The sequence below is a fragment of the Trachurus trachurus genome, assembly GCF_905171665.1.
Source record: "Trachurus trachurus genome assembly, chromosome: 21".
Lineage (NCBI taxonomy): Eukaryota > Metazoa > Chordata > Actinopteri > Carangiformes > Carangidae > Trachurus > Trachurus trachurus.
The window spans coordinates 10,064,090-10,088,358 of record NC_139899.1 but is presented as its reverse complement, the minus strand read 5'-3'; the positions used below and the strand labels follow the sequence as shown (position 1 = coordinate 10,088,358).

Below are 24,269 nucleotides of genomic sequence, written 5' to 3'. Positions count from 1 at the left end.
ATTACCATTCAATTAAGCTGTGTGGTGATATTTGTTATTAACTTCAGGGATATAAATATTCGATGAGGTTGTGGCTTGTTTTTGTTTTTTTCCTCTTTGTAATAACACTTGGCTCAAACCTACGAGCCGAGTGTTATACAGAGGCAAATTGAAGGGTGCCGGGGTCAAGGCGAACAAAGAGTTCAGAGGGTGTTTTGAGTAACAGTTTATTTCTTCTGTCCTCATTGGCTACACAAATGAGTGAGATTATTTGAGCTCTAGTGCTGAGACCACAAACACATGAACGTTTCAGATGTGCTGATGAAGCTCAGTGGCTCTGGATGAAATGAAACCCAAAGAATAGCTCTTAAATCATAGAAACCCAACTACTGCCGCATCAATGCAGTTGGCAATAAATACAATGCTGTTCTCCTGCTGTGCTGTTTTAACACCTCCTGGCCTCCGAGTTTAGCAACCTACAGACCAGCAGCGAGCATGCAGCCTCTACACTGGTCTCATCTACTGGTGTGATTTAGCATTTGGGTTAAAAGCTGACGAGGCCCCTCTGTCATCAGAATAATAACTCCTGACACACTGGTGTGTCTCACTCGGGCTTTCTCTTTTGCTGCAGCCCTTTGTTTCCAGGCAGCCTGTTTTGCCCACTGTCTGTGTCTTTCTTTTATCTCTGTTTAGTCTTTCTCATCCCATTCTGCTTATCCCCCACTCATGAGCCCCCTCCTCCCCTCTCTTTACTGGCTTCCGTGCCCTCCCCCCATCCCTGCTTCTTTCTTTCTGTCCTCCACCTCTCTGGCGCATTTTGTGTGGAATTTGCACTGCTACAGTATATAGGTCAGAGAAGCGATTTGGCCTAGTCTACCAACATCATGACACTACTGCTCTTACACACACACACACACAGACAGACACACAAACACGCTTACACACGCAGTCTGCAGCTACGTCCGTGTTGTCACTTCGCTCAGTGCCAGCCCAGATTATGAAGATAAATGTTTGCTTTTGGAAAAAACGACTTGAAGCAGCTGCTATGCTGCTAATTCAGTTAGCTCGGCTCAAAGTGCCAGCGCAGATCACTTCAAATCCCACACTAAAGCTTTGCATTCTCAAAACATCACAAATCCCACCCAGTAGACCTAAAATTGTTGTTTTGTTGTTTAAAATTTACCAAACACTGTCTGGAAACCATAGCAACCCCATCCTCTGTAATGAACACATTTTTGCAAAAAAGAAAAACAACAACAACAAAAAACAAAATCTAGAAATGGCACTTTTGTTTGTTTGTACAAAAGCTGTAGATATCAGTATGTTTTTATTTCTACAAAGATGTTACATCACCAAACAAACAAGCTGGTTTTCATACAGTTGCATTGTGTCGCATTTATTAATTTATTCTATACTGACAGAGATTGATGTTGGGGGGAATAAACACACAGTCAGGTTCTCTGTCCTGTGTCCACACACACAAAACAGGCACATACACACACATAATACATTCAGATTTGGACTAAATTACCCTCAGCGAATGTAAATCCATCATCACAAATGGAGACTTGAACATCTTGTTTGTGCTTTGTTGGTCAATAGCATCATTACAATGACCCTGAGCTCAAGCTAACCTCTCCCACTTTGAGTTAATCTATAGCAGAGTATGGATTTCACATCAAGTGATGAATATAAAAAGAAAGATCAAGTTGTCAGCTGCTCTTTGTGCTTCATTGGCCTTAACATTGAACATTGTTCAAGCAGTAACAGCGGCATAAGATAGAGCCAACGTTAACCTAGGGTTCTGAGACATAAGCTATTGACTGTACATATATTTCTCCCTGGAGCTGTGTGCACATCAATATGTGGGTGAGCTGGAATCGATTCATTAGTCAATATGCTTAGGCTACTGGCTAGTAGGTTAGTCCAGGGACTACTTGAGTGAATTGATGCGTTTGAGCTTCAACTGCTAGCTGCTGCTGAGCTAATGGCTCGGTGCGTTCCTTCTCTCTGAGGGCTCTGGAAGCTTCCAGAGACCTGCGTATCGTTTCACTCTTTGTGGTTCTTCCTTTTATCTGCAATCAATTTCTTCTCACAGCTTTATCGATTTGATCTTGTTTTTTTTACTGTCATATATTAAAGCTTCTCTTCATCTGCTATATGAAGTACACTCTTTTTAAGAAAGTGGCCAAAACATGAATGGTAATCCTAAGTGACCGGCTGTATAGTTTCCATTTATGATTTGATCTGTTCTTTAAGATACACACAATGGAGGGATCGTAGTATGATGGTGGAGACTTATGTGGCCTTGTAACATCTAGTAACACACGTACACACACGCGCCCACTTGTACACAACATAATATTCAAAATAACAGGATATTACTGTACTACACAAGAAGCACTCTGCTTATAATCTGCTGGCATTTTCTATAAGCTTCAATACTAAGTGCACATTTGATACTTGCTGTGGTGATGTTCACTTGTCTTAATACAAAAGGATTGCCTGAGGCTGTGAGGAAAATTTACAGCTTGGGTGTGGAGATGCATTGTTTCCACACCTTCTTGTGTAAACATACCAGGAAGTGTAGCTAGGTGTTTGAGCTGTTTGAGAAGGTGTAGAGAAAAAGGGGGTTGATTATCAAGTGGCAGTTCAGTGAAATATAATGACAAAAAAAAAGTATCTGTGTGCCAGCTGTTTGGCTCTGTTTGGGTTAATAATGAGACAAAATGCACACCTTGAAAATGTGTATCACTTAAGGTGATTTTGGTCAGCATTGTTAAAGGGATAGTTCAACATTTTGGCAAATTGGCCCATTGCCATAATCGCTATAGTCATAGCAGTAGGTTCATTACCTTTAATTGTCAGTGCAAGCTATTTTTCGATCAGCGGAGCAGAGCCGTGAGCTGCTCAGAGCTACGCTACGGAGGCTAATGGGATTTCTTGGTTTCCCTCAGCAAACTCATCAAATACACAATCCAACAACTCCAAAACGCTCTGGTGAACAAGTTGTGACCTGCACATTCACCACGCTATGAAATAATAATGGAACGTTACGAGACAGAGTTGTTTTAGAGGCAAATTCATGCAAAACCGATGATGTGCGTTCCCGTCGGGGGCAGTTTTTCATCAAGCAGTCTTTGCATTTGCCTAGAAAACAAGTCTGTCTCGTAATGTTCCGTTATTATCTCATGGCGTGGTGAATGTGCAGGTCACAACTACGAGAGCGTTTTGGAGTTGTTGGATTGTGTATTTGATGAGGGAAACCAAGAAAGTCCATTAGCCTCCGTAGCGTAGCTCTGAGCAGCTCACGGCTCTGCTCTGCCATTCTAAAAATAGTTTGCACCGACAATTAAAGGTAATGAACCTACTCCTAAAACTATAGGCATTATGGCAATGGGCTAATTTGCCAAAATGTTGTTTGAAATTTGTTTATTTGGATAAAACCCCTTGAGATGTATCATCTCGTTTTCGAGGGGGTCCAAACATTTAAACAGACATAGATTCAACAGACAAACATGTACTCAACAATATAGAAAAACAGACAAATAAACAAGCAAACCAAAAGACAAAAACAACAGTACAAACAAGGACAAACCACAGTTATTATAACTACATCGGGACAAAACAAAACAACCATAGTAGGGCCACAAAAGTCAATACTGGGACTAAAATGACAGTATATAATGAATAGTAACAGATCAACAAATCAGAAATTAGTCTTCAGGGAAAACAGGAACAGGTCACCATGAAATGAAAAGACAGGGCATGCTTGAAAGTACAAAGAGTGGAAATGGATCTGATATTAGCAGGAAGGTTGTTCCAATCAGCAGGTGCTTTAAACATAAAAGCTCTTCTACCAAATGATTTATTGACATTGGGAACAGAAAAAAAGGGCTGCGATGAATGTCTGATGTGATAACTTGTTGTATATGGTATAAGATACTGCTGTAGATAGGATGGGTAATTAAGATAAATGCATTTGTATATCAGCTGTAACCATAGTTGAACTATCCCTTTAAATGTTTTCCATTGTCAACAGGCCTGTTATGCAGTGGAAATGTATTAAGCAGCTCTGCCACAAACTGTTAGCTGTAGACATCTTCAGGTCAAGGACAACACAATGTACCTTTTGCTAATAAATTGCACATTATAATCCGCAGTCTAAATTGTAGGACATTTTCACAGGAGTATCTGCTTGTCCTGTGTTTTGGTCCACCGCTGTACATTTTCAGTATGAGTGGGGGTGGACTGATCCCTTTAATACGTTTAAATCAAAAGGAAAAGGCAGCAATTAGAAATTGTATATTGCTTGTTATAGAAATTTGTTTCTGTTTTATTTCTTCAACCAGTCACTAAACACTTGGTCAAATTACTACTAATTATAAACCACAGTATTTGGTCTTGAGTGTGTTCTGTAACATTACCTGTGCGCAATGAATGTAGGCCTCTCTCACACCCCTGAGGTCTCAGTATCTGTCTCAGTTCATTAAGTGAAGATGGAGAAAGACAAAAGCTCTGATGCACTGACATTTCGATTCTCTCCTTCCTTCTCTCCTCCTGTAGCTGAGTTAGGGGACTACAGTGAATCAGAACACAGTCAAGGCTACCTGTCCGAGTACTGCTTCATCCCCAACCCTCCCCAAGACTTCCACAAAGAAGTCGCCAAACATCACCAGCAGCACAGGTACGCACACAATACATCTGCCATCCCATGTCTGCTCACTTTAAGTTGCCGTATGGTCAATGTCTTGATGCATGTTATATTAGCGCCATTTGTTGCCTTTAATTACAGTAATGGAGCAGAATACATTGTATAGCTGTGTTATTATGAGAGAAAGCTCACTACTTCATACTGTTTAATGTGACTTCTACACATGCAAAAACATAAAAAGTGTTTATGCTACATTTTATCTGATATTTTACTGCATATTATTTCTGAAATAATTTTTTGTTGTTGTTTTTTTGTGTTCCTCTTTACCCTCTCCATATGTCGTCATCACCCTGTGCTCCCACACACAACCTCCCGTCCCCGTCTGTCTTTGTACCCTTCTCTCTCTCCCTCTCCCTCTCTTGCTTTCCCTCTCTCTCTATCTCTCTCTCTCTCAGCGGTCTATCTCCTGCCCAGTCAGAGTTTAATTATCTGAACACAGCACGTACGCTGGAGCTCTACGGGGTAGAGCTGCACTATGCAAGGGTGAGTCAGGTCTCTATTTCATGTCTGTTTTGGTGTTTGTTTCTTAAAAGCTGCTGTGTGTATAAATTGTGCTTGTGTCGGTCTGTGTTGCAGTTTTGTTTAGTTTTGCCACGCAACCCTGTCAGATATGGCAACGTATCTGCAATCTCACTCTAATCTTATGTCTTTGCAACACCCCCCCCACACCACCCCCGCAAAAAGATGATGGTCTACTCTAGTCCATATCCACCTATAACAATTGTGATCAAACCTGATATTACAGAGTCACAAACTGAGGAAGGTTTTCGCTCCTCCACTGTCGCAACATGGTTGATATCACACTGTTTTCATTCTGCCAATAACCAAGGCGCCAAGAAATCTCAGTGCTGGAACAGGTTTTAGGGGCTTCACTGTGTATATTTGAATGAAATGCCAAAGAGTGGCATTCAGCAACAGATTGTGCCATAGAAGCAAAATCAACACAATATTTTATATTTATTCTGGGTCGCTGTAAAAGATCAGATGAAGTGAAATGACTGCATTTACTGTAACCTGCAGTAGTCCCTAGTAAACACTGCAATAAAGGAACTGAAACCATGTGATATTAATAATGGCAGTATGGTGTTTTAAAAGTTGTTAACACTTTCAATTTATTACATTTTCATACACTGGTCCTTTTTATGTTAGATATTTTGTAAATTAATGCATCAGTTTGTTGAGGAATACACTTCTTCTTCTTTTTATATAATAATATTTTGCTTTGCTCCTTCAAAATAAAGCATTAAGACAAGAGCAAACCAAAGACATGTAAAACATTAACAGATTTAACATAAGAACTCAAAGTGAAGACAGAAGGAAAATTAACTGCAGTGAGAAAAAACAGTCTCACCAGCCATAAATAACTGTCTTTTTTTCTAGCCTATGATATTCATGATTATTTTGTCAAAATGCATCAAAGCTGATGAGCCAGTCAACACAAAAGCCTAATGCTGGACAACATATAGTTTACTGTAGATGTTCATTGGACCCAGGATCAAACCCAGCCTCACACACTCTGCTCTTGTCCCACGCAATTTCTCATTTTGTTCTGTGTGGGTTTTGTAGAGAGCATCACTTTAACCTCTGCTGTTGGTTTACGTCAGATCTTACATCAGTAACATCTACACTTTTTTTTAGCAGTGAGGAAGCCTATTCAAAAATTTCTCTGCCCATTTTTTTTTTTTTTTCTCCCTTTGTTGTTGCACTGTCCTCCTCCCCCTGTTCGGCTCTTCTCCCCCGCCACCACCCCTCACTGAACACACCCACTGCTCTCCTTTCTTTAGGACCAGAGCAACACAGAGATTCTCATCGGGGTGATGTCCGCCGGTATTGTGGTTTACAAGAACAGGGTACGGATCAACTACTTTCCATGGTGAGTGACGCACAAATCCACAACTCAAAAGTGCATTCAGCGCGAGCGTGGCTTACATTTCTCCTCCATTCTGGCAGTTAGCTGTGATAAAGTAAGCACAACCAAACAAGTGTAAAGATTGCGGTGTGATTTATGATGATCAAAAGACCTTGGTTTAAAGGATTACTCCAAGGTTGCAGAAGCGTGGGGTGATGATGACAGTCAGAGAATTAGTGAGTTATTTTGATGTGAGCTCAGAGACTGACAATTGTCAAATGAACTTTGCCACAGTTATGTTTGAGGAAGCCGGCTTGCATCAGTGATTTAATTTCATTGGGGCACTTGTTCAGGGTAAAGTGAGCTGCAGTGGTAATGGATTTCATGAATGTGTAATTATCACCATAGCAGTGACCATGACGATGGAGTGATGTTACTATGCAAGAGTATGTGGATGATGAGCAGTAGAAGACCAAGTAGTAAACTGGTAAGACAGCTCGGGTTAAAAACATTCCCTCACTAGCTCGGGCCATAAAAGCTTGTGTGTGTTTGTGTTTGGGTAGCAGAGAGAGATCATAACTGAACCGAAATGCACTCGCTTCTTTTGAACAGGCTCGCGTATCGGTAAACAAACTGCTGTTTCAGAGACTCGGTGTGAACTGCGAAAGAAACGTGTGATCCGAACTTCAGCAGTTTCTTGTACACCTGCCGGGAGCCCACAAGCTAGGTTGTTGAAAACCAGCTGCTTTGGTGAAGCTCCTCTGTGGCCAACAGAAAAACCTGGCAGCAATCAGGTGTGAATGAGTTGATCTGTGTGGATGGGAAACTGAGCACAGACTGTGTTCTTCACAGATGTTTTCACACCAAACGCAGCTACACAGAGAGAAGCAGAGAGAATCTTTACTCCCTTGTTTTCTGTGGACCGAGCTGTAATTGTTGTCCATCCTTTTTTTTTTTTTTTTTTTGCTGAGAAAGGGGCTGGATAATGTTTGGTCAACCTCTCCCACAGTCATTGTTGACATGGCATGTTCATGTTTAATCCTCTCTTCATCTTTTCTAGAACCATGCATTTGATTTGACCAGATTTTTCCGGGAGGGTTAGGGATTCGCGTCGAACTGGGTTTCCCGGAAATATTATCATTATCAAAATCTGCTTGCTCTTCCTCTGTCGTTGCCCTCCTCTTCCTCTCTGTCTAATTCACTTTCTCTCATCACTCTGTATGGCTCTGGCTCTCGTTGTCTCTCCAAAGCATTGATTCTTGGAAATCTCCCATACTCTCTCCTGCTGCACCGTGGGAGGCTAAATGTTAATGGGTGCCAGGGGTGGGAGAGTAGCTACTCAAACCCCTGTAACTCCACAAGATAGAGTCACTCATGTGTAGGCTTAACACACACACACAGACCGGCCAAATGCACAAAGCACCTGGTGTGCGTGAGCGTGTGTATGTGTATAGACATCAGTCTGTGTCTGACAGCAGTCGGATATTTGCAGTAGGATTTGTATGTGTGTGTGTGTGTGTGTGTGTGTGTGTGTATTCATATAGGATTATAAAAACAATGATTTTGTGTAACTTTGTGGGCATGAAATTCATAAACATATAAAATGAGAAATTTTAGGTGAGGATACGAATTCAAGTAACTGCAGCGTCTTCCTAAGTAGAGAAAAGGACTGACTTTTGTGTGTGAGTGTGCGTGTGTGTGCTTGTGTGAGCATATCCAGTCAGTTGGGATAAATTTAGAGAGCAACAGTGGTGCCCTCAACAGCTGCCCACTACCATGTGTGTGTGAGAGAGAGGGGGACATATCATATTCTTTCAACCCTGCACTGACTGATTTCCCTCTTCCTCTGCTTCATCCCTTCTTGAGCTTCACTTCTTCTATATCTAACTGTCACTTCTCACTCTCTTCAATCTGTCCCCTTTTTGTCATTCGACCTGCAAGACGAGGAACGGTCAAGACAGATAGAGGGAGAAAGTGAACAGAGAGAGACATTTAGGTTTTTGCCCCTTTTCCTATTTCTGTTTGCAGCAGCCTGACAAATGAGCTACACTTAGATGGGGCATGACTCACAGCCTGCTTAAGCACGCGCGCACATGTGCGTGTGTGTGTTTGCCCATGCAAGTGTGTGAGTAAGTATGTAAAATATATTTAGCATGGAGCGATGAGTCACAGCAACAACAGAGCTCTAGGAAAGGATTATGTTTCTCTGCTGCTCATCAGCAGACCTCTTACTGTGGCCGTGCGTGTGCAGTCTACTGATTCGAATATTACTTTATACCGTTTCTGCTTCTTCAGATGCACGGCCAGATAATGTGCAGGTTGACGTGAGGCTACAGGTATCACTGAACCACTGGGAAGCTCAAGTGCTGTAACCCTTTTTATAACTCATTCCCCTCCAGTGATGGGAAGAGGAACAGGTCAGAGGTCAGATGAGCAGTTTCGATGTTACACATAGGTTGTTTGTCTCAGTGAACTGGCGAGTCATTGCGAAGTGTGGTTTTTCACCTCTAGCTATTCCAGAAAGAAAAGTTTGGACCCACTGTTCTTCAATCTCCATGGTCAATTGGGAATCAGGTGCTTAGAATATGTTAGATTTGAGTAATACGGAGCATGGCCAAGGTTCAACTTGGCCAACTTAAATCAAACACTTTCTATTTCAACTTTTGAAATACTTCTGTTCTGATATGCTGGAGGGTCAAGTCATTACATATGCAGGCTGCACACCAAAATCCTACAACTTTTTTATCCTAAAGTTTCTTAAGACACCAAACATGCCGAACTCTGAGCAGCCGCCCAGGACTATGATTTTATTTTTTCAGGCCATGGTGCTCACTGATAGGCCTTTATAGAATATTTATATTTTAATGTCAGAGAGATAATCCAATCTTAAAGCTATAGAAATAGAAAGTAAATGGGATTTCAAGGAGTTGACAAATGGCTGTTGAAAGCTGCCTGACACTGCTGAAAAATCATTGTATTTGGTTTCCTCCTTACTCAGATCGTATGGCAGGAATCAGCATTTCTTTATTTAGTGCTACATAGTTGCGCAGCTTTAACTGACTGTAAGAAGCTCTCAAGAGCAGGAACAGAAATCTATTGTGTACATCTTAGCAATGAGAATAACTAACTTTTGTGCTACCACAGATTTATATTAGAGCTGTCTCAATCAGATGATGTCACAATAGCCATAGTTATGATGAGGACGAGCACTTATCAACAAACACAAGGAATTTAAAAGCACTGGTCACGTTATGCTTGCACCAGAATACGATACCTTTTTTCACACTTTTTGTTGACATAATACATGTTTGCTTTTACCTCTGAATAACTTGCCATTCCTTTTTTCCAATGGTTACTGCTTACAAACACATTTATCTACTATTCTACAGTGAACCATGTTGGAAATATTTCAGATAATTAAAAGTGATGAATGATTTCTCTTTAGCATCACAAACATAGACTGTAAAAATAATGGACGTAGACGCAAACGTCACCCATTGGTTTGGGGGAGTCTGTTTTGTGCCGCTACGACGGGGGTTTGAGCTGCGCCATGTTGGATTCTACTTGCCATATTTGGAGAGGTGCGGCGGTTAGCCGGCCGAGAACCCGCCCACTGGCCTCGAAGCAGCGGTCTCCGGACCTGTCACTCAACGGTTCTGCGCCCTAATTGGCCAGAATTTTAACCTAATAACAGTAAAACGGTAGAGTTTAAAAAAAATTCACCCCCCTCAGAGTGTGTGCGGGGGTAAAAACTATCGGTTGAGAGGAAAAAAATAAAATGTACCAGGCTGTAAATATGTTTTTTTAAGCTGTAAAGTTGGCTATTTTAACATGGGGCTCAATTTGAGTTGCTCCCTTCTGGAGCCAGCCCCCAGAGGAAGCCGAGGGGATTGCAGTTTTTTGAACGCGGAAGTGAGCTTCACCTCTCAAACAGACAACTGCCCCCTTGATCACAAATGACAAATACATCATCAAATATGATTCAAACCATATTCATTTCATTCATGATTATCGCAGTTTTGTGATGGTATATGTGCACCAGTAGCACACTTCTGTGTAACAATTTAAAATCAGTGTCTCGGTGCAGGTAATGAGCTCACTGACCGAGACATAAACTTCCCTCTTTTCTTTTCCTCTTCCTGCTTCCAGGTTGAAAATAGTGAAAATCTCCTTCAAGTGCAAACAGTTCTTCATCCAGCTGAGAAGAGAGTCGGTAGGTAAACACACACACTGCATACAGTGTAAATGCTTACACACTAACTGCTTAACCACCATCTGTCACCCCAGTTGGGTGTTGTATGTGAACAGATAATAATATATCTACCATTATATCAAACCCCATGTGTGGAAATAGCAACAACAATTGATAAATAGTTGAAATAGTTCAGTTAAACAACGAGTGGACAAATAGATCAATGAAAATCGTGGTTGATAACAGATTAAACACTCTAAAGTGATTCAATGGAACCATGTTGTTGTGTAGTAGATGAACAGCTGGAATGTTTTGCTGAGAGCAATGAATATATTGTTGAAAAATCAATGTTTGTATCTTTCTTTCATTTCCCACTAACCATTGTCCCTAATTTGCTGGACACAGACTGAGACTCGGGAGACGCTGCTGGGTTTCAACATGGTGAACTACCGGGCCTGTAAGAACCTGTGGAAGGCCTGCGTGGAGCACCACACCTTCTTCAGGTTGGAGCGGCCCATCCCGCCGCAGAAGAACTTCTTTGCTCATTACTTCACACTGGGCTCAAAGTTCAGATACTGGTAAGAGCAAGAGGACACACATTGACTTACCCTGAGGGAACACGGAGATAATTGACAAAAACACACAAACACCCAGCTTCAGTCCCACTTGAAGTAAACACCAACAGGAGTGTGTTGATGTGATGTTTGTTTGGAAGTCGATGTGCTTGTTTCCATTTGGGTTGAGAAGCTGAAACACTGCAGGGCTAAAGGTCGCCTCTCGCCTCTGCTAACATGCCTCAGAAAAGCACAACTTCATTATTCATGGTTTCCATGAATCTTTTGTGTCCATGTCCAGGTCACTGTGTGCAAGTTACTTCATAGACCCACACTGCTGCTGTCGTCACACCTGTCTCGCACAAAACATTTATTTGAATTGATGATATATAATTTCAAGTTTGGGGACTGAAAACATAAAAATAAGTTCTCGTATCAACATTTTTCTTCTTTCTCTAATATGACAATGCCTTGTGACAACTTTGGTTCACTTCATTGGCTGCATTTTTTATTTCCTTTTTCTGTGAAATGTGAGCGGGGGATGAACTGAGAGTCTGATGTCTTGTGATGCATTATTGAGCAGCAGTGATGCAACGTGAATGAGCCTTGCTCTGATGTTTGGCTGACTGTGTGTGTGTGTGTTTGCCCTTGAGATATTGACTGACTGTCCAATGTGGATTGTTCAAACGTCAACAGTGGATCATATGGTTAAAAGATGCATTTTAAATATACTGTTTATAAGCTCAACCTTTGTTGTTGTCCCTTTTATTTTATCAGGAAGTCATCAAGATTGATTACACTGAAGTGACGTAGCTCTTTCTGTTACAAAATAACCCAGACTTCAGCATTGTTCACATCTTATAAAAAGTTTTAGTTTCTTTTTTTCCAAGTTCACCGACAGTTGTTTTTGTTTCTGTCCCCAGTGGACGGACGGAGGTGCAGTCTGTGCAGTATGGGAAGGAGAAAGGCATCAAGGACAGAGTGTTTGCCAGGTAATGAATAAGTCTTTCTTTAATCTGGCCGTTGCCCAACTCTCAGGAGAGATAAACTCCTCATGAGTTTGAATGTATTATTAGTAGTACTGGGAAGGCCCTTTCAATCAATTATCCATCACATATTAGTCAAGTCAAGCTTTATTTATATACATCCTTTAACCAAGGTGCTTTTACAATTACAAACAAATACAATTGTGAATAAATACCTTAAATGTGCAATAAAATAAACATAAAGTCTTTAAGAAACAATAAGAACCATCATGATAAGGAGGAGGGGGAGGAGGGGTGGGCTTTAAAATTGTTCCAAAGATTTGGAGCAGCCACCGCAAAGGCTCGATCCCTTCTTGTTTTCAGCCTAGAGTTTGGTATATTGAGGAGGTATTGGTCGGCAGACTGTGATGCTCTAGCTGGAGCATGAGCAACAAGCAGCTCACTTAGATAAGGGGGTGCCAAGCCATCTATGGCCTTGAATGTCAACAACCTGTGATTGTGACTTTTGTTTGGGTTATTCTTGACCATTAGAAGAGTGGTAGCCTGCCATCCAAACTCTCATCTGTTGCAAATGTAGGTGCCTCCTGGACATGGCAGCCAAGATGACACAATGAGACAAGACCAGGCTGAATTGCCTCTTTTTTGATAGAGGGGAACAGCGTCACTTAACCACACTACTTATAACACATAACTGACCACTGAACATGCAGACAGACCAAAGCCCCCATCCTCAAAACACTGAACAAGCATCCCACAAGTAAAGGAGCATTTAGGAACTCTACAGAATTAATTTCAAGTAGTATTCACTTACACTGTGAATTACGAATGTTTTAACTTTGGCCACAACTCAATTTATGTCTCGGTCTAAGTAGGTCTCCCAGCAAGCCATTGGCTAGAAAGTTGATGGGCGGAACTGACTGGGAGTCAGTCAGCAGGAACAGCCTGTCAGACGAGAGGCTGGAGACCCAGAGCCTGCCCACTCGCTCACCGCCCGGGACGCCCAACCAGTGAGTCCCAGTTCCAGTGTCCACACCAGGCTGGAGGTCACTCCAGCTTCACTTTACACTTGTAACTGCCCTAAAAAAAAAAGTTAACTCTCTTCTCCTAATGGGCAGCACAGCAACTGCACAACAGACAGTGTTTGAACAAAGTCGTTGAGAACCAAATCAACGAACATTTATGCTACGTATGTGTCCTTGAGCATTTAAGAATTCATATATCCTAAAAGAATCAAACATAATCTCATATCTCTTCCTTTAGTTTAATGTGTGTATTTTATATGAAGCGGCGCTAGTGAGGTTTTTTGACATCATGTGATTTGTACACGTGTCCTTGTCAGGAACTCACTTTTTGTACAAGAGGGCACACGACTACGCCCGTCGTCCGTTGGCCATCTGGTCGATCATGTGATCCACGCTTCACCCAGCCTACCCGTCTTCTCCTCCAATCACAAGTCGGCATCATCCACGCAGGCCAACAGCATCAGTCTGGACTCTACACCGTAAGTTTCTGAATGCGTTAAAAACTTCCAGTTTCTTAAGTCAAATCAGTCCCGTCTTCTTTCCATCTTTTTTGCCTTTTCCCCATCTCTTCCTCTGCCTTCTTGTTTTGATGCACATTTCTCTTTGGGGTGAAAAATCAGTCTGTGGGAGACCATTAAATTTTGCTATAAATTCGCTGCCTCATAAATAAAGCAACCTCAAAAAAACAGCCACCCTTTAATTTTGAAGTTAGATTTTACTCATCAGTGTAAGTGCCACTCTGTCTGAGTGCGCTGCTGTGATGACTTGTTTTTAAGTGTCTGTCTGTGTCTGTGGCTTCTCCAAACAGTTTACACCCTTTCCCAGTGTCACTTAACTGGCCTCACTGGAAAGTTGAAGCCTTCGGCAGGGCTGAACTAGGACTCTGTGCGTGTGCGTGCGTGTCACACACTATAAAGTTCTTCAATAATGTTTAAAATGTTGGAAAAAAAGGAAAGTGAGTTAAAAATCTTCTAAGCAATTGTCAGATCTCAGTTAGAGTTTAGTGAAGAAGAAAAAAAAAGAGTTCAAAATGAGCCTTGGATTTAATATACATGTGCCTCATGTGCCTATGGGACCAGTTTGTGCTTGTGTATGGCATGCAACCTCTGTTGACACAGCAGGAGTGTGTGTCAGAGAGACAGAGAGAAAGAGAATAAATATGGAGCACTTCTCAGTTGGAAATCAGGACGGTTAAGTAACATTACAGTGGTAGTTCAGCTGCCTACAAAGCTACACACACAAACAAAGTTTTTAGTTTATTGCACTTTTACAGAGCCAAAAGATGTACACAGACTTCATCCATGCATGCATTTTATTGGCTTTATTTCTCAACAGCTTTGTTGTTGTCATGATGTGTTTTTGTAATGTGATTATTTCATATATGCTGTCATGCGCAAAAACTATACCCCGTAATTTTAGAGTGGAAGAGGAAACCTAGTTGTTTATCTTGACTTTATTATTGTCTGTAAGTTGAGTTAATCAGGACAGGCAGTCAGCGTCAGGCAGTGGGAACCAGGTGAAACTGAAGGTTTTGCCAGTCTCAGTTTCAGCATCTCAGTTTTACAACCTGCTGATTTCCTCGCCTCACTAATGTTTACCCTCCAGAGAAGATTAGTTGATGCTTTATCTGGGCCATGAAAACCCCAAGGACAAGAAAAGAAATCCTCCAGAGATCCCAATCTGTGGCTGGACTGGACCTTCCTAATCTCAGATATTACAACTGGCTGTTTACTGGTCGTCATTTCTGAAAGTAGTAAAAGGCCGTCGGTCAGATTGGAGCCCATGGCTGCCGCAGTTAGGACAAAGCCTACGTGGTATGTGCTCTAGTGGCTGAGCCACCAGGGTGCAATGACTTTCTTATAATTAAAACTACATAAAAGTCAGATTTGTCTCCCACAAGGCCACAGTTATATGTTGTGTCAGTTCCACACTTAGGCAATACAACAAACCCATAACCCTTGGACACACTCTCTATAATGTTCTGTTTTTAGCTGTGTAGAGTGAAAATTACTTGTTTAGCAAACCATGGCACGTTACAGAGAAACGCAACATTTATTTCCTTGACAGTGTCATAGAACAAAAAGGCATGATTATACAATGTAGCGTAACACAACAGTGCATTCAGCTGATGCACCATGATAAATCTAATTTGTTTGTCATAATCACACCTGTTTTTTTTTTTTTTTTTCAAATAAGCAAAGTTATTGTTTAAACAACTCCTCTGTCTTCTGTCATGCCTTCAAAATTTGCCTTGAAGCAAAATAGGACATTTCAGATTTGTTAACAGTCAAAGCCTTTGACAGATGGAAAAACCAAAAGCTGGAATTGGTTATATCCAGTTTAAATCTCCTTGTCGCAGGGCCTTGGCTAAGTTGCATATCCGTTTCACTCATGTGTGTCGTGTCGACTAAATTGAGGATGTGCCGTCTTGGCTCGGGCCTACTGTGCACTGCCCTCCTTCTTCTCTGAAAGCCTGACCCGCTTCTGACCCATAATAAATGTAAGTTTGCGTGTGTGTGTTTAAGACACAAAGTGGCACCGGTAACAGCAGCCAAAACAAAGGCAATGCTCTTTGACGGGTGCTCCCGCCCCTGAGGAGTGCCTTCACAAACACACACACACACAGTGAAATGTTGAAATGAGTGGCTCTTACCCTCCAGAGAAAGAGACATGATGCTACTGAAAGCCTTACCTGACTGTCTGTGTTTCACCATCCACACTGACTGCTTTTTATTGTCTGGATGATGGAGGGGGGTGTTTTTCCTTCCTTTTGCAGCCCTTTTATTGAGGTTAATTTATTGTGACTAACACAGTGCTATTAAGCCTCTCTGTATCTTGCCATCTCTTACTCCTCTTTATCTGTGTTTTTCCTCTTTGTTTCTTCCCAAAGCCCACCTCTTAAACAAACAGGAAGGCCTGCAGCTAGACCACTAGCTGTGTCCTTTTATCTTCTGTGTGTTTATGGCATTAGATTCTCATCAAGTTTATAGCTGCCAAGCAGAGTCTGCTTAGTGTGTCCGTTCATTTCTTAATTATTTAGTGTTTAGTGTGTTTATTTAATGTTGTGTTCTGAAAAGGGTACAGGTGTAGGGAGGGATGCACAGTGCTGACATCCGGGACCTGTTTTCTCTAGTCCGATTGCTTGGCAAAAACTTTAACCAAACATGTTTTTCCGTACCTTTTCTTTATTTATGTGTCCTTTTCTATGTCCCTGACTCACTCCCTCGCTCTCTCTTTTCCTCCCCAGGTCCCCTGAGGGGGTAGATGGCCAGCCTCCAGCTCTGCCTCCCAAACAGCTGAGCAGGAAGACCTTGAGCCAGATCATCCAGGCCCATTCTCAACAGAGCCTCCTGGACAACCACCTCAACGAGATGTATGACGTCCCTGTCAATGCTGACAAGACCACGGTCAGTGTGCAAACAAAGGACGCAGATACTAATGACATCACTATATACACATTTACACATCTTTTCGTTGATTAAAAAAGAACACTGGCAGCGTCATTGGTAGACTCCCGTTAGCAAAGTCCTGCCTGAATAAACAAACTGTCTAAAAGCCAAGTAATAAGTAGCCGTTGAACATGGATATTTTTTTTAACCATGTTGTCCATTATGCAGTGTTGCTTATTATTGTTCCATAAAGGGACTAGAGTCTAGACTAGAGGACTAGAATTTGATGTATCTGTGTTTAACTGTGTCCTTTCAGCTAAATGGAGTAGTCCCTCATGACAATTTGGTCCTGATCAAGATGAGACCTGATGAACATGGACGATTTGGCTTCAATGTAAAGGTGAGAGTGGATACTAGTTGGGACATCACTGAAAAGGGTCTGTTGGTGGTCTTTGGATCCATCCATTCTAGCCTTTGATTTTTGACTGGAATGTTTTCTATGCCAAGTTGTCAAAACCTTTGCTGCATAGCACCATCTGTATCTTCCACACTCTCAATCTAAAATGTTTACTCTCTCCTAAATATGTGTCTCCCTGCGTCTCCAGGGTGGAGCTGACCAGAAGATGCCTATCATCGTGTCTAGAGTAGCTCCAGGAACATCAGTAAGTTGACATCTACTTAAGTATTTTCAAATTTGCTACCTCTGATCTCTAATTGCACCTCTGCAAAACTACAAACAGAACTTATCAAGACATTTCAAGAAATCTGTCTTTAATTTATCTAATTTTGTGTCTCTTCTCTTCCTCTTTTCTTTCTCTTTCTCTTTCTCTTTCTCTTCTCTTCTCTTCTCTTCTCTTCTCTTCTCTTCTCTTCTCTTCTCTTCTCTTCTCTTCTCTTCTCTTCTCTTCTCTTCCAGGCTGACCTGTGTGTGCCACGCCTTAACGAAGGCGACCAGGTGGTCTTGATTAATGGGCGGGACATCTCTGACCACACCCATGACCAGGTGGTCATGTTCATCAAGGCCAGCTGTGAGAGCCACTCTGGGGAGCTCATTCTATTGGTCAGACCGAATGGTGAGTTGTTCACAACGGTCAGATGTGCTGTGAAGTCTTCACATCATCACCGGAGCAATTTAATCCATTGTCAGACTAATATCCACTATGCCTCTCAGTCTAAAATAAATGGCTCATCTTAGTTTTTGTCCTGAGCTTTTAACCTCATCTCATGGTCCTCCCTAGCAGAGGTCGTGTTTCTATATATACAGTATAAGATCCATAGATGACAAACTATGGATAGTAGTACTGTGTATTACAGTAGCTTCATCACAGTTACACATGTACTGTGTGAATATCTAGTAACAACTAATTTCTATGTTAGAAAGAGTTGACCCATTTTTATTTTGTGGTGTACGAATCTCCATTTTGTAAACATTGTGATACATAGCTTAGTGTATCACACAGAGCTGGTGTGACCCACTGTTGAATATTAAAGGCTTCATGTGTGATCACAAGTCTGGATCCTGATTCCGGTCTCCTCTGGGCTGCCCAGTCTCATTTTTGTAATTGCAAATGAGGTTTATGAAGTTGTGTATTTTACTCTCGGTACATCTCATCTATATGTGCTCTCCATGTAGGAAGATAGCAAAGCATTTTCTTTAATCAGCATTAGTGAAGCGGGGAGGGGAGCTTTTTAAGATGATGAAACATGGAAATTCTTGATATTTTAACTGGGTCAAAGAGGGATTTGCACATTCTATCCGGTATTACATCAAAGACCGCATCAGTGTACTGAATGCCTGTAAATGCACATTAGATTTTACATAATATAGGCACATACTGTGTAGAGGAAGTGTAAGCAAATAAATATTTGCACATAGATGAACTGTGTATCGCTATGGTGCATTGCATTGGTTGTGATTGTTAGTGCTGCTTTTATTGTCGTTCTCTGTTTCTCTTTATATACGTGAAGATACATCAGCCCCCCCTGGGGCCTCAGCTTGCATAAACACTGATGTGTATGTAACCTGTGACCTATTTCTTTCCCTTTTCCCATTCAGCCATCTATGACGTGGTGGAGGAGAAGGTGGACTCGGAGCCAGATTTTCAGTACATCCCCGAGAAGTCCCCCCAGGACCCCACCCAGCTGGATCAGCACGCTTTGAGGGACTCCATGGTTACACTGAAGGACGGCCTGAACAGTGGAGCCATACTGGCACAGTTTGATGTGAGGAGAAACACATAGATAAGCAGACTCACACAGAGATACAGAGATGAGTCAGTAGTTATTACTTAAACTCAGTCACACATTTTTTTTTCCCTCCTCCTCGTTTCAAAAACCTCTTGTCCCTGATCATCATCACCTAAACAGCTTCATGTTTCAGTGTTGTGCTATTAGTGAAGAGAGATGTTAAATACAAACACACACTGCACATAAGGTCAGCGCTCCAAAAAAAACGTGTGTATTTATAGTGTGAGTGTGTTTTCAAAGCAATTTTATTAACTTGAACTTGCCTAGAAGCCTGCATATATTCATAACAAGGGCAAAGAAATGTGTTGCTGTACATTACTAATATGAATGTGTGTTCCTTTTCTGACAGCAACTGTACAGGAAGAGGCCGGGGATGACCATGCTGTGTGCCAAATTACCTCAGAACGTTTCCAAAAATCGATACAGAGACATCTCTCCTTGTAAGTGACCGCACGTGGTCATTTCCTCATTTCTCCAGGCTTCTGTGTTCAAATATGGATCGGCCTTAATCTTTTCTACTTCGCTTCACTCTCTCGCTCTCTCCTCTCTACCTGTTTTCCTCTCGAGCTTTAATTCTTTCCTCCTTTGTGAAATTGTTCTCATCTTTCCCCATTTGTAATTTTACCCCCTCTTCCTCCCCTTCCTTCCTCTGACAGACGATGCCACGCGGGTCATTCTGAAAAGCACAGATGACTACATCAATGCAAATTACATCAATGTGAGTTTCAGCCTCCTCGATTTGTCCTTTCATCTTTGCATCAATATCTCTGCACTTTCATTTTCATTTGAAGCACAGTGGGTGGGCTGATCTGTTAACAGATTTGAAAACACTGTGGTGGCCACACTGGTGAATGAACTAACCACATTGGCTTTATGAGGGAGACATTGAGCTTTCATGGTTTGTCAGTCAGCCAAGCATTTGTCCTTCTAACTTAGCAGCAACTAGTGGATGTTAAAAAGTCTCTCCTTTCTTGTAGCTGCACTCAACATGGACATTTCTCTCTTCACCTCCATTTATTAGATCTTTCATTGATCTAATCTGACATTGACCAAGCATTGTTGAAAGTAAAAAGATGTACAGCTGCTTCCTTCATTTAGTTTATGATAAATGTGGGGGGCTGAATGTGGAGTTCCAGTATATTCAATTTCTATGCAGTTGGCAACAGTGAAAGTTGAAGTTTGACAGTTAGAGAGGATTTCTAAAGAGTGTTTTCTTCTTTTGTGCCCCACCGTGAAGTGAAAAGTGAAAGCTGACTGATTTAACAGGATGTGACTCAAGAAGTACCGTAAATGCACAGTTTATACTGGTATTAATCTCTTCATGTGGTGACGTTCAGTTCAGACTTTGATGTTGTGATAGTGTTACAAGGTCAGATCGTGTAAGTCATTCAGAGGCTTGTTTGAACAAAGGACAAACTTCTCTTGACTTAACTATATCAGTGATTGAAAGACACTTGATTCATTTGAAACTGGTAAGAATACACAAAGCAAAATCTAACCAAGTGAAAAGAGGCTGTAAATTGAGATTCTTGCAGTGTAATACCTCTGTATCTTGATGTCTTTGTCTGTCTTTCTGTAGATGGAGATTCCAGGCTCCAGTCTGATAAATCGCTACATAGCATGCCAGGGCCCGCTGCCCAACACCTGCCCCGACTTCTGGCAAATGACCTGGGAACAGGGCTCATCCATGGTTGTCATGCTGACTACGCAGGTCGAGAGGGGGCGGGTATGTTGGACATTTTCTTTCTAAAAACCACAACTGGAAACCATACATGTTACCAAATCCATTGCAGAATCTCCAGGGACCTTTACTGTTATGGCACCCCCCCTAGATGCAGCTTCATCATGTGAAGGCATCCTGTGAGCAGCACATAAGCAGAACAGCAACCGCCGCTCCAGTGCTCCACATAACACGCACAGGCACTGTATGAAGTTGTAGGTCACCCTAATTTTGGCAGGGCTCAGAGCCCATTACACAATCACTGTAGGCATGTGCATAAAATGCAGGAAAATGGACTCGGAGTGTAAAAATATGCTTTGGGTGGCGCTTGCTGGCTTATGGTGCAAGTAAAATGCCAGTTAGACAATTGGGTTGATTAAAAAGAGAGTTTCATTTCTGTTAGACATGTGTAAGATGGACAATTGAAAATGCAGCTGAAACCCTTTGTGGTGAGACACCCTGTCCCACAGAGAGAGTTTCAAAGAAATCCCTGGTTTTCTGTCTTTCTGTCTTATCAAACTCCTTAAAACACTCATACCCCACACACAACTGATTTGAATTGGTTCGTGAGGAACAGTGAAAACTATGCATCAAGATTTATTATTCATTAAAGTAGGTGTGAATATAAAACAGTACATACAGTTATAAGAAAGTAAGCCTCAAACAAGCTTGGCTGCAAATGTGTAAGTTCTGGGTCCCGTGACAACAAATGTGAGAATCCGGACTAACATCAGGGGGTTTAAAGTGAATCCAGATGCTCTGGATTCACTGCATGTGCAATAGACTTGGTAGTCAGATCTATTGCAAAGAAAGGATGACTTTCTGAAGAGCTGCGAGGGAATTGAGAGAGATGCTGACACTGTAGCAAACCAGAACAGGAAACTTAATGCTTTGTCCATGTTCATAGGTAAAGTGTCACCAGTACTGGCCCAACCCAGACAGCACCACCACCTATGGAAACTTTACAGTTACCTGCCACAACGAAGAGGGCAACGCCGCCTTCCTGGTCCGAGAGATGACTCTCGTACACACGCAGGTAACCGCACGCACACAGGCACATAATGAGAGAGGTGAAACAAGGACAAACCGGAGAGTAAAACCAGGGGAGAATGAAGGGAAAGGTGAAAGTGAGAGGGCGTGTGCTGACGGGTGAAAGAGCCCGGGTCCAATCAGAAAAGAGGGACCAGAGTCTCAGGAAAGGCTGCGCTGCCGAGGACCCCGGGGTAGGTGTGTTGCCATAGTGACCAGTGTGGGCTGTTCTTTTTCTGGCTCCCGCTGCTGCATGCAGGCCACGTATTGGGATCCGGTTACCATGACAACCCAAACCACCCCAGTCAGTCACATTGCTGAAATAAGAGAGAGAAAGAAAGAGAAAGCAGAAACAGAGGAACAGAGAGTGGGATGATGATGATGATGATAGTTTGAAACACTGAAATGGAAAATGTGAGTTTGTTTCACTGTGATGTTGAAGCTGCTGATGACTCCGGTCATACTTCAGCGTGACATGGTGAACTTTTAGTTAGCGTGCCTCCAAACTGAAGGCTTTTATTCTTAAATAAGCTAAATCAACCTTTGTGCCTGAGTTTGGGCTGTGGTATAAAGTATGCAACACGCCATCTATTAAGAACAACATCTAATTAAATGTTATTTTTTAATTAAGAGTTTCACATTTCCCTGCTGTTTTCTCATTGTTTCCTGCTGGCTGTGTTTTCCTGATTCACCTCCCTGCGCGCTGCCCTTGTATCATGACCTTTCAAGTATATGGCTGTAGAGGAGGCAATTAGCATTCTCCTCTGCCTGTGATTGTTGCCATGGAGATAGATGGGTTACCATGGCAATGCAGCGAGGCAGTATGTTAAAGAGGAGCATGGGCTATGAGTCGCACATAAACAGTGGTCAGTAGTTGCTTTCTGCCGTAGGGTGTGTGTGTGTTATCCTACTACACTCTTTTCTTTGTCAGGTTTCTCTTTCTTTCATTCGTCCTCAAATCAAGAAAAGAGGAAGTGTGTGTCATGCTTATTTATAGTTTGATGCAGAAATATAAAATTAGCACTAACACTATCATCAGTATGCTTCACAAAATGGGAAATTGCGGCATGAATTACCAAATGGTCCAGTGGTCCAGAATAAAACCACTGTTTGTTATTCACGCTTCCTGTTTCATAACATGTTTAAAGGCCATCATTTCTTGAAAAGAGGTGACCATGCAGGCTCTTGCTGGGACACAGAGCTCATTCAGACATGCTTGGAGGTTGCCCTCATGAAATACAGTGACCTGTATCGGGTCAAGTATGAGAGATATTTGAGAATAATTCCTTCTGTACTGAGCTGGGGTCTCGACCGAAGAGGGAGTGAATACCCTTTGTTTGTTACAAGGGCCTCAGAGAGGTTTTTTTTTGAAAATCAGTACATGAAAATGTAATATGGTTCATGGTGTAATTGTATTTTTCTTTTCCCCTGTCTGTGTGCGTGTTCAGAGTGAGCAGCAGAGAGAGCTTACTCAGATTCAGTACCTTGCTTGGCCAGACCATGGTGTCCCTGACGACTCCACCGATTTCCTGGACTTTGTGGCCCTGGTACGGACAAAACGGGCTGGACAGGACCAGCCAATGGTGGTACACTGCAGGTACAGTGAAGTTACTGTGTGAATCCTGGCAAATGGTGGGCTCATGATCCGTTGTTTGATGTTGCTGTTAATTCAACCTATAACACCTCTAGGGCTGCCCCCAAACAGGCGACCAAGCACTGGTTGACCAAAAAATAATTTGCCAACCACAATTTCATTGGTCGATTGGTAGCAGGAAAAGAAAAACAAACAAAACATTTGGAGCCATGTCTTGTCAAAATTAAGTCAAAATCAATATGACTGGGGCGATGCGTGGTGCAGTGGTTAAGGCGGCCGCCCCATGTAAAGGCTACAGTCCTCAACGCAGGCGTCCCCGGTTCGAATCCCGCGTTGGGCGGACCTTTCCTGCATGTCGTTCCTCCTCTTTCTGCCTCCCCCTTTCCTGTCTATCTCACTGTGTGCTATCAAATAAAAAAGGCAAAAACGCCAAAAAAATATACTTAAAAAAAAATCAATATGACTGAACTGTATATGAAAGACTATAGGGCTTTTAATTTGAAGGGCCAGAGACAGGAAGTTGTGACACTCACTCACTGTCAGTTTTTTTTTTATTGTTGTGGGTTTTTTACACGGCACGACAGGTCCCTATTTTTTTTTTTTTTTTTTTTTGTCAAAAGTGTCTTTTTCGGATGTTGTTACAGACGTTTCTCTGGGTTGTCGATTAGAGGACTAATCGCCATAAAATGACGACTATTAGGGGGCAGCCCTGAACACCTCCACTTCTCTTTGCTCAACACTGTTTGTTGCACTTGTAGCTCAACACTCAATTCTGTCCATGCTTTGTTTTTCTCCAGTGCGGGCATTGGTCGGACAGGGGTTCTGATTACCATGGAGACAGCCTTGTGTCTAATGGAGTGCGGTCAGCCGGTGTATCCTCTAGATATCGTCAGGACAATGAGAGACCAGAGGGCCATGATGATACAAACACCTGTAAGTAGCCACAGCCATTTGTGTGGCAGTTGCTCTCATCCTGTCTAAACCACCAGCTGAA

The 24,269-nt window shown here is 42.1% G+C and overlaps 1 protein-coding gene across 3 annotated transcripts in view; it reads left to right on the top strand.

Annotated features, from left to right (window-relative positions):
- ptpn4a (protein tyrosine phosphatase non-receptor type 4a) overlaps positions 1 to 24,269 on the top strand; it is a 64,385-nt gene that overhangs the window by 36,081 nt on the left and 4,035 nt on the right. Inside the window, exons 8-26 of one of the 3 annotated variants that reach the window (XR_014596315.1) lie at positions 4,546 to 4,666; positions 5,089 to 5,176; positions 6,478 to 6,566; positions 10,692 to 10,755; positions 11,140 to 11,312; positions 12,212 to 12,280; positions 13,144 to 13,281; positions 13,614 to 13,775; positions 16,544 to 16,703; positions 17,002 to 17,085; positions 17,291 to 17,347; positions 17,602 to 17,758; positions 18,742 to 18,908; positions 19,282 to 19,372; positions 19,589 to 19,650; positions 20,512 to 20,658; positions 21,560 to 21,875; positions 23,130 to 23,278; positions 24,073 to 24,189. Coding sequence is in view for 2 of the 3 variants with exons in the window: in XM_083996785.1 (XP_083852911.1) it covers positions 4,546 to 4,666; positions 5,089 to 5,176; positions 6,478 to 6,566; positions 10,692 to 10,755; positions 11,140 to 11,312; positions 12,212 to 12,280; positions 13,144 to 13,281; positions 13,614 to 13,775; positions 16,544 to 16,703; positions 17,002 to 17,085; positions 17,291 to 17,347; positions 17,602 to 17,758; positions 18,742 to 18,908; positions 19,282 to 19,372; positions 19,589 to 19,650; positions 20,512 to 20,658; positions 21,560 to 21,688; positions 23,130 to 23,278; positions 24,073 to 24,208 (2,243 nt within the window). In the remaining variant the exon portion in view is untranslated. Of the gene's footprint in view, positions 1 to 4,545; positions 4,667 to 5,088; positions 5,177 to 6,477; positions 6,567 to 10,691; positions 10,756 to 11,139; positions 11,313 to 12,211; positions 12,281 to 13,143; positions 13,282 to 13,613; positions 13,776 to 16,543; positions 16,704 to 17,001; positions 17,086 to 17,290; positions 17,348 to 17,601; positions 17,759 to 18,741; positions 18,909 to 19,281; positions 19,373 to 19,588; positions 19,651 to 20,511; positions 20,659 to 21,559; positions 21,876 to 23,129; positions 23,279 to 24,072; positions 24,209 to 24,269 lie in introns of those variants that run through there. The other 2 variants (XM_083996786.1, XM_083996785.1) reach the window with 2 other exon arrangements.